The sequence below is a fragment of the Panicum virgatum genome, chromosome 7K (assembly GCF_016808335.1).
Source record: "Panicum virgatum strain AP13 chromosome 7K, P.virgatum_v5, whole genome shotgun sequence".
Lineage (NCBI taxonomy): Eukaryota > Viridiplantae > Streptophyta > Magnoliopsida > Poales > Poaceae > Panicum > Panicum virgatum.
The window spans coordinates 35,013,255-35,023,516 of NC_053142.1; the positions used below are offsets into that span (position 1 = coordinate 35,013,255).

General features: G+C 56.8%; 2 protein-coding genes across 2 annotated transcripts; one reads left to right on the top strand and one right to left on the bottom strand.

Annotated features, from left to right (window-relative positions):
• Positions 1–266: 266 nt before the first annotated feature.
• On the bottom strand, positions 267–1,543 carry LOC120640174. Its single transcript, XM_039916041.1, has 3 exons — positions 1,369–1,543; positions 1,252–1,313; positions 267–629 (listed from the first exon to the last, which is right to left on the bottom strand). The coding sequence occupies exons 1-3, from the start codon at positions 1,541–1,543 to the stop codon at positions 267–269; spliced, it is 600 nt and encodes a 199-aa protein (XP_039771975.1).
• A 5,600-nt stretch (positions 1,544–7,143) lies between these two features.
• LOC120642285 (galactose mutarotase-like) lies at positions 7,144–10,187 on the top strand. The gene is made up of 5 exons (XM_039918742.1): positions 7,144–7,545; positions 7,740–7,789; positions 8,841–8,964; positions 9,066–9,173; positions 9,420–10,187. Exons 1-5 carry the CDS (start codon positions 7,359–7,361, stop codon positions 10,061–10,063), a joined length of 1,113 nt encoding a protein of 370 aa, XP_039774676.1. The 5' UTR covers positions 7,144–7,358; the 3' UTR covers positions 10,064–10,187.
• Positions 10,188–10,262: the final 75 nt, after the last annotated feature.

The window sequence follows — 10,262 nt, forward strand, 5'->3', positions numbered from 1 at the left end:
GCTTCAAGGTGACCAACGAGGATCTGCTCCAAGCGCCGGAGTCTCTCTGAAGTAGAGTCCAGCACCGGGAGGGATTCAGCAATTGAAGCTGGCGGCTCTGCCACTTGGATTGGACTCATTCCAAGTGGCACCAGAGCTGAGCTTGCTTCGCCCGCCCAGTCGATGATTCGATGGGCCCCCATGCGCTGGTCCTCCTGCAGCTTCTGGGCTGCCTCCTGGACTACCTCCTGCACCTGGGCATCCAGTGCTGCCTGAGCCAATTCCATCTAGCGGGTCTTCTCCTGGAGTGAGGCCTCCTTCCGCGCCGCTGACTCCTTCAGGGTCTTATGAGACTCGCGCTGGCACGCAAGGGCCTGCTCCATGCTGGTGGTCATGGATTCCCGCCGTGCAAGGGACTTCCTCTCCTCTTCGAGGTCCATCTCGGCAACAGCCTGCTGGCTGGCGGTCTCCTGCAGCTCCTGGCGCCATCGATGCAGGGACTCGGAGAGTTTGTCGAGCTCCTGCTTGCGGACCTCGAGTCCTTGGCTGCGAGACTCGAGCTCGGATCGTTGGGCCGCAAGGCTGGCCTCCTCCTTGGCAATAGCCTCCTCCCGCAGCTCCAGGGTTTTCTCCCAGCCCGCCGCCGCGAGCTCCCGGTCGAACACCTTCCAGAGCCCTTTCCTGTAGGACTCAAGGTCGGCCTCAAGCTCGGACCGGGCGGCGGCAGCACGGGAGGCCTCGGCCTTCGTGCGCTCCTCTAGGCGGATGTGCCAGTCGCCGAGGCGTTGACGTTCGCTCTCTAGAGCTGCCCACTCCCGCCGGAATGCTGCCTCGGCGGTAGAAGTCGCCTCTTCTATCGTCTGCCGGACCCGGACCAGCACTCGGGGGAGGGGAACCACATCCTCCTCTGGGGGACCCTGCAAGAGCCGCCTACCAGAGACCACCTCCAGCTCTTCCTTTGCTGCAGGTTGGGAGCTAGGGGTGGGGACATCTGGCACAGACGTCGGGCCCTCGGGTACCGAGGTGCTCGCCGTTGCTGCGCCCACTGCCGCTGTGCTCACCGTCGCCAAGCCCGGTGTTGGCGCGTCTGCCGCTGTAGCCGGGGCCTCGGGGGCCACCGCGTCGGGCATTGCTGCGCCTGGCACTGGCGCATCCGCCGCCGCCGCGTTGAGCGCCATCGGGTTAGCGGAGGTCACCGCACCCGAGGTTCCCACGTCCGACGTCGCTTCCGCCGTTGCCACCGAAGCACCGGTCGCCTGGACCTCCGCTGACGAGCCAGTGGTGGCGGAAGAACTGCTTGGGCGAAAGACCCTGGCGAACGAAGAGAAGAAGCTCTTCAGCAAAAAGCGAAGCACCGGGGATAAAAGGAGTCAACAGGAGAACACTTACCCCGAACCGCCGGGCTTCCAGCGTCCACAGAGGCTGGGCGACCGCTTCTGCCCTGGTGGTGGCGGTGGTGGTGGTGGAGGTTGTTGCTGTTGCCGCTGCTACCCTGGTGGTGGCTGTGGTGGTGGAGGTTGTTGCTGTTGTTGTTGCTGCTGCTGCTGCCGCCGAGGAGAGGCATGATCCGTCGACGGTGGTGGCGGCGCAGCTACTCTAGGGGTCCGGGAGCTACCCTAGCCCGCGTCCTCAGCAGCCCTCTGACGCTTTGCGGCGGGCTCCTCAGCAGCCCGGTCGCTACGGTGCAACCTGCGCCGGCTCGCCTTCTCCGGCGATGCGCCAGAGCTGCTTCGGGCCTGGCTGGGACCGCTCGCGGCGGAGCTACCATCCATGGCCTGCTTACCCTTGGCAGAAGGGCCAGACCCCGCGGCGCTCGGCACGGCCTGTTCCTCGGACGCACCGGGGTCCGGATCCCACGGTCGGGGTCGCCCCCAATTTGGCGCGGTGCTAGCCCACCGTCGTCGAGGGTTGACAGAGTGGCCAGCACCGCAGTCATCAGGCTTGAGTCCTCGCAGAGAGGAACGACACCCTGAGGAAGGATCAGGTGCTCCGGGACGAAGATCTCCCCCGTCACCGCCCGCACCACGACCTCCAGGCCTTCCTAGGTCAGATCACTGTCCTCCCCGCGGTGGGTCTTGCTGCAGTCTCGGGGCCCGGTGAAGCTCCAGGCAGGATGTGGCCGCCGCTTCAGAGGGGTGATCCAGCGCTTCAGGTAGTCCCCGAGCACGTGCAGCAAGATGAGGCCACCCTCCGCTAGCGTCTTGATCTTGTTTAGCACGGGGTCAAACGCCGGCGGCAGGGACGGCTTGGCCCTCCAGGACTGGTGGTCGTAGGCGGGTCCCTCGGTCGGCATGGCGAGGCGCTCGTTGGCTTCGGTGGTGGCGATCACCCATTCCTTGCGCCAATCCTCCCACTTTCCGCCAGTAAGCCCGGGGATGTAGGGCGTCTGCAGATCGCTCCTTGTCTGGAAGTAGTACGCCCCCACTTCATCCTTGCTCTTCCCGGACTTCACCAGGACGAAGAAGTGGCGGAAGAGAATGACGCAGTGCCGCACCCCCACGAACATCTCGCGTAGGTGGACGAAGATCGACGTCAGGAGGATAGAGTGGGGCGTGAGATGCTGGAGCTGGAGGCCGAAATCCTCCAGCAACAGCAGGAAGAAGGAAGAAATCGGTAGCCCCACGCCGGTGGAAATGTGCGAAATAAACAGCACAAATTCCCCGGCGCGCAGATCGCCGAGGGGAACCGAGCCTGCTCGAATTCCCCAGGCGGTCTCCTGTGGACTCCACCCAAGCAGGCGGCGCACCACGTTTAGTTCCGCCTCGGTTTGGAAATGACGGTGACGAACGAGGGACGCCATCTTGCTGTGGAGGCGAGGAACAATCTGCACAGAAGAGCAAGGGGCGAGCAGGCTCGAAGGCTGTAAGGATCACCGGGGTGTCCGACCCTAGAGGGGGAGGGGGTGAATAGGGTCGCTAATCATTTTCTATCCTAGGGCTCAATCTATTTGCATAAGATAAACATAACACGTCCTATTCATGCTAGTTATGACTAAGGTTTACCTATGCTACTCTCTACTTACCCCTAAAAGACTTGCAACCTATAGTCAATCCTAATCAAACTAACTAGGAAAGTAAAGGCACGCAAGATAGAGCAAATGCGGAAACGTAATACGGTAAGTAAAGAGGTAAGGGAGAGAATATGCAAACTCCCGTGAAGACACCAAGACACACGATTTAACGTGGTTCGGTTAGGACACCAAGTCCCTCCCTACGTCCACGGCCACTTGTCCAACACGAACAAGTGTGATGTCGAGTCTCTTCGCTTGATCACCGTCTTGCGTTCGCCACCAAGGCTTCTGGCAAGCAAAGGCTAAGTGGCGCCAAGTCACCAAGATAAGGCCACCGCCACCGTCTCTCTCAAAGCATCACCAACGGCACCGTCTTCACTTTGGAGCTTCTCACCAAGAGGGGTCTCCTTCCCCGCACAAAGTGTCGTTGCCGCTCCACACCAAGTCGGAGGGTCACACGACGAGTACACGGTTGCTTGCCGCAGCAAGACTTTGCTCAAGGGAGCTCTCGCAAGAACTAATCCCTATACAAGTGCACAAAGCACTCTCTCAAAGCTTCTCACAAGCTAGATATGACACTAAACTTTGCTAGGATGGTTGGAGATGTTAGTTTGCTTGGGCAACACTTCCTTCAACTTTTCTGGCATCCAACATTATGCAGCAACCGGCCTTGGGGGGTATATATAGCCCACACACCCCAAAAGAGCCGTTGGAAAAGTGGCTGACAAAAAGCGCTATCACCGGTTAAACCGATGATCCACTTTGTGTCATCACCGGTTTAACCGGTGAGCACCTTTTTCCAACTAGACGTTATACTTCAACGGCTACCTTAATCAACCGACGTAATCAACCGGTGAATGTATCTTCATCGCCGGTTTAACCGGTGCATGTAACTGTCCCAGAGTTTCCGAAAACCAACTCTCTGGACAACTACACCGACATTCACTTTGCCTTGATCGCCGGTTTAACCGGTGCCTGTAAAACTCCTGCTTCTTCTTCGGCCTCCAAGTCCATTACACCGGTGAGTGTAAAACACCCAACGCCGGTTAATCTGGTGCCAAACCCTAGCTCGCAGCTTCTGTGTTCATTGCACCAATGAGTGCAATTTGCTCATCATCGGTTTAACCGGTGATAGTAAATTGTCTTCGTTTTGATCTTTTCGACTTGGATTTCTTCACGGCCTCTTTAGTTCTTGTCCTTTGGACCGAAGCGGAACCACCGTAGGTGCGGCCCTTCGGGCCTAGCTACGCCTATCTTCTCTTTGTCATCACTTGAACCTAAAAGCCTGAGAATGGTCATCTTAACAATCATATTAGTCCAAGTATTGTGTTGTCTATATCAATCACCAAAACATTGTATTGAAATATGGCATGCAGTTCGGCCTCTTATGAAGCCTGATCCATCCGGTGCGCCCCGAAACAATCGCTGGAAGCCAAGCGACGCTCACGCCTGGTATTAGCCGCCCAGTCCATGACAAGGGGGCCCAGGCCCGCTTGTCAGGAGAGGCGGGTAACAAACGAATGTGTTAAAAGGCGGGATTCGAACCGTCGCGCGGGCGCGGAGCGAGGCGGAAGCCGAACCGACGCGCCTGTACGAGCGCTGACAGGGTCAGAACTTTCGGGAACCGCGCTGGCGGAAAAGAATTCCTTTTACCCCGGCGGCAGTAGTACCGAGCGACGTACGCCTGATTAGGCGCACCACTGTGCGTGGGGGCCTTGAGTCAGTGAGCCGTTGCGACGTGATGGGCCAGTAGGGAACCCAATGGATGGACAAAGCCGGACAAGACTCCTGCAGCGCGCACAGTCTAATGCTGGAGGCTTCAAGTTATGCAGAGCTAGATCACAGTAGTGGCCCTACCTGCGTGTTCGTAGCCTTTCCCGAGGTGGGCCCGGGGGCCACTGTTGGTAACCTGTAGCAGAGATACCCACTCCTACTGCAGCAAGGCAGGACTCGCATAGTCATCCATAACTACGACCTAAGGGGCGGAGCAGCCGGGCCCCAGGGGTTCGGCTCTTACCTCACCAGGCCAACGGCCCCGGACCAGTTCCCCGCTCTAGGAACGGGTCCGGTGACGCCACGTGTCCCTGAGGAGGGGAAGCTCCACGCCAACAGCCGAGGGCTCGGACCCCATATGGGTCCGGGACCTCTCCGCGTCCGTCCGGACCTCCCACGCGCGTAGAACCAATATACCACCGGGGCGGGGTCCGGGGGCACCACGTGTCCCGCAGGCGCGGGCACGAGTTTTCCGCTGGAAGACTCGCCCACCCACCGCATTCAATGCGGGTGGTTGAGGCGTGCTCTGCCGCGGCGGCACGCGGGGCAACTTTTATCATGCCTCATTGTAGACCGCATATTACCGAGGTACACAGTGCAGCCGCATGCGCTGCATCCGCGCAGAGCCCGTCTACCGCATTAAATGGATACGACGGCACGACACCCTTTCATCATACCGCCTACGCCGCAAGCTACGCCCTGGCGCCGTTTCGACAAGACAGGGTATGGCTATGCCGGACGGAAGATTCCCACGAGCAAAGCAAGGAAATCCAGGAATGAGGTCTCCGTTGCCTGCAACGCCATATTGTCTGTACAGTATGTTATTTTATACTACATTGTTGGACCCATCTGTCGGGACCCAACGGCTATGTACACTCATCCCTTGAGATATAAAAGGGAGGAGTACGTAAAGCAAGGCCAGGCGAAGCCAGACACAACACAAGCTCGGATTCACTCCGAACAATCCCGTTCTCAACCTCTGGAGAGCACAAGCAATACAACACACAGTGGACGTAGGGTATTACGCTCCGGCGGCCCGAACCACTCTAAACCTGCTGTGTTCATCGTGTTCTTGCATCTAGATTGGACTAATCCTAGCTACCCCCGAGTACTCATGCTCTGGGTTTAGGCAGGTGCACTACGCCACCCGGCTATGGGTTTGCACACCACGACATCTGGCACGCCAGGTTGGGGTAGCTTTAGCTAGTTTTAGTTTATCTCTTGCTCATCTCCATAGTTCGGGTGGTTGAGCAGTCTCCACACAATGGAATATAATGATGCGACAAACAATAGGTGGTATTGATAATGTTAACAGCGGTCAGCAGGTGAATAGGTGCAGACATAATTATCATGCGGGTGTCGAAATGGAAGTGCTGCCAAATCCGTGCAGCCAGCCCAGTCCAGGCGGATCTGAGCGAGCATTATTCGATCTTGCCGGATCGGAGCCGTGGATCCGATCTCCGAGTGCGATGCGTCTGCGTGCGCACCCACACGGGGGGCACCACCGTCATCATCATGCGGGGCACGAGGTCGCGCCGAGCACTCGCCGGCGGCCGCGGTCCCCGTGCCTGCAGGGCAACCGATGCAAGTGCAACGGACGGACGCCGGACGCGGCCGGATGGAAATGGACCCTCTGGCTTGCCCCTGCCTGCGGACAAGGGAAACAAATAGGGGTGGGCATTTAAAATCCGAAAAAACCAAACCGAACCGAACCGAACCGAACCGAACCGAATAGACCGAAATGTGGGTCTATTCGGGTTCTCGGGTTCGGGTTCGGTCCACACTTATGGTTTAATTCGGGGTACGGGTACGGGTTCGGTTCCTAGCCTCCAAAACCCGAATAGACCGAATAACCCGAAATTCATTCAAACTCTTGGTATGCCATGATATCTTATGTGATTTTTGAACTTATTAGCTAATAGTTGTTATCTCATCTTAATATTTGTATGTCTATTTCATTATGCTATTTTTTCATAGTTACTTATCGCTATTACTCGTACTTCTATTTAACTATTCATTGCATATATTTTGATGGAAGATGAGAGTGTGTTTATTATTCGGTTAATTCGGTGGACCGAATAGACCGAACCGAAATATTCGGTCTATTCGGGTTCGGTTCATAATTTTGTCTTTAAAATTTCGATTCTCATTTTTTGAAACCCGAAATTCGCAAAACCCGAATAGACCGAACCGAAATAACCGAATAGACCGAATGCCCACCCCTAGAAACAAACGCACGGCGCCGGCACGGGACAAGCGCTACCGCTGCCGCTGCCCTGCCCCCCCTTGGGCGTCCTGACGACAATCCAATCGGGCCTTGGGACTTGGGAGCAGGAACCGAGGAGGAGTGGCCACTAGTACAAAACTGGCAGCATCTTGCCATCTCTTATCGCTGCATCCCATCTATATCTTTGACTACATACAACCTTTAATTTCCCTTCCGTCTCCATCCGGGTAGCTGTCGCCGGTCGACCCCGTCCGTCCACCACGTCTTCGTCTTCTTCCTTTTTACGCCCAGGCGCGCCTGCACGGCCTGGCATCGCGCACACACCCCATTGTATCGGGAGGCTGCTGCTGCTGCTGCTGGTAGCTAACCATGGCTGGAGCCCCGCCCCCGCTGCTGCTCGCGCTGCTGGGCCTCGCGGTCCTCGCCGCGGCCGGCGGCGCCAATGCCGCCGGGAGGAAGACGGTCGGCGTGTACGAGCTCAGGAAGGGCGATTTCTCCGTCAGGGTCACCAACTGGGGCGCCACCCTCACCTCCGTCGTGCTGCCGGACTCCAAAGGTGCGGCGGTTGCGCGAGCGCGTCATTCTTTCCTTCTATTCCTTCCAGGAATCCATGGCGTCCGTCCGCCCCCCTGTGCTGTGCTGTGCTGTGATTACTGATTGCCCCCCTGAACAGTTCTGCGTTCTCTACTGCATGTTCTCGGCTTCAACTGCGGGAGTGATGAAACCTTTGCTGCCCGACCTTGATTGCAGGGAACTTGGCTGACGTCGTCCTCGGCTACGACACCATTGCTGAATACGTGGTAAGCTTAGCTCACAGCTCCCGCCGCTCCAAATTCTTCTTTGCAGAACACAACTTGAGTATCCTCCTCAGTTTGGTTTCTCTCTGCATGAGTTGGGACTAGTATGATCGACTCACGCAGATTGCGTCTGATTAAACCCTCGAATGCGTAACTTCCGTAGCTTTCCTCAATCCATGCCCATTTTTACTGCATCTGTGTGTTCCTTGAGCAAGTGTTTCCTTTTTGCCATTTTAATTTAATTTCCACAACATTTCTTTTCCATCGTCACCAAGCAGATATACTCCACTCAACTGAATCACCCACCTGGATATCCGGCAAAACCGCTGTCAAACCAGTCAATCATTCTGACATTAAAAACCAAACCAAAGCTCATCCTCATCAGCCGTAGGACCTTTCCTGTCGCCTTCAGTTTGTGCTCAGTTTTCTACACACATGGAGGAGGTCCCAGGCGTTTGAAAACAACCCCCACAGAAAACTGAGATGCGTTGGCCACGTCTGTCTTGTGGAATACAGCGACACAAGGAAACAAAGATCAGAGGAAAAAATGTACTCTGACGACCACAAGAATCGACAAAGCGATCAGCTGGACGCATGCAGTTTTCTTTGCGCTGGTGCCTGGCGGCCATGTTACCCGTGAGATGGTTCATGAGCCGGGGGAAGACACCTTCACCATGACACCATGTGGTGCCTGTCTGGCACGGCTACTTGTTCCCTAATTTTAGCCATACACAGATTTCCTTCATCGGCCTCCTTTTCTGAATCTTCACTTGTCTGTGGACAGTGTGGATGCGACTGAACCGTGGCACTGAAACCAGCATAACCGCAAGCAAACTCTTGTACTACCAGCTAGTAGGAAAACTTTTTATACAGGTCATACGCAATCTTTTTCAAACAGAAAATTTGCCAGCTTTCGTGGCCAAAAAAGAGACCCCTACAGTTTTAGTAAATGCCTTTCCACAGTACCACGTTGTTCTTGTTGATCTCTTCTTTACCATGGGGGGTAAAAATATAGCTCCTAACTTCAAATTGTTGCCTGAATCCTACTGATCAGAATGGCTCTGCTTATTTTGGAGCGCTCGTCGGACGCGTAGCCAACCGGGTTGCTGATGCGCGGTTTGTGCTCGATGGAAAAGTCTACCATCTGTATCGCAACGATGGCAAGAACGCACTCCACGGTACACCTCAGAATCCGGAGACTTCAGTTCACTTGTGAGGGAGAACTCCTTGGTGCTCCATGAACAATGGCTGAATTTACCTTGCTCTTGTTCATAACTAGGTGGCAGGAGGGGCTTCAGCAAAGTTATATGGACGGTGAAGGAGTATGTCGGTGGCGGCGACTCCCCGTACATCACGTTGTACTACCACAGCTTCGACGGCGAAGAAGGTAACACCAATGCAAAATGATGATAGTTCAAGGATAAACCCCCATATGACAGCACATGATTGTGCTTCTTTACTTTTAGGAGACCCCATCTTTGAGAAAAAAAAATGGCAACCCCAGACAGTCAGATCTGCAGTCTCCCTTTAGTTCTGCTACTGCACTGAAGATTTGCCCAATAGTTGTATGGAACTGAATTGACGGTGCTAAATGAATGCACTCTCCTCTCGTGTGTGTGACTCTGTGACACAGGGTTCCCCGGCGACCTGGACGTGTACGTGACGTACCGGCTGTCAGGCCCCTACGAGCTGAGCCTGCGGATGAACGCGACGGCGCTGAGCAAGGCGACGCCGGTGAACCTGGCGAGCCACGCGTACTGGAACCTGGGCGGCCACGGCAGCGGCGACGTCCTGGGCCACACGGTGCAGCTGCTCGCGTCGCGGTACACGCCCGTGGACGGCTCCCTGATCCCGACGGGCGCGGTGGCGCCCGTGGCCGGCACGCCCTATGACCTCCGCGCCCCGACCCGGCTGGGCGCGCGCCTCCGCGAGGTCTACGGCGGCAGGGCCGGCGTGTACGGGTTCGACACCAACTTCGCCGTGGACGGGGAGGCCCGCGCGCTGCGGAAGGTGGCCGTGGTCCGCGGCGGCGGCGGCGCGCCGGGGGCGGGGCGGGCGATGGAGCTGTGGGCGGACCAGCCCGGGGTGCAGTTCTACACGGGCAACTTCCTGGCGGGCGTGGAGGGGAAGGGCGGCGCGGTGTACGGGCCGCACGCCGCGCTGTGCCTGGAGACGCAGGGGTTCCCCGACGCCGTGAACCACCCCAACTTCCCGTCGGTGATCGTCAGGCCCGGGCAGGTGTACAGGCACCTCATGGTCTTCAAGTTCTCGTTCTAGGTGCGCGCTGCTGTATTAGCAGCCTGTGTTGTGAGTTTGTGGCTGTGACCTGGGCTGGGACTGGACACACAATAATATCCGATTCGGAGTCGTCAATTTGCAAATAGTAGTGACGTTTTCTCGCCGAGATTGTGCACCCATAATTCTGGGGAAAGAACTCGATCCACCGGTGGCCACCGTTGCTGGCCTCGCTGCAGGA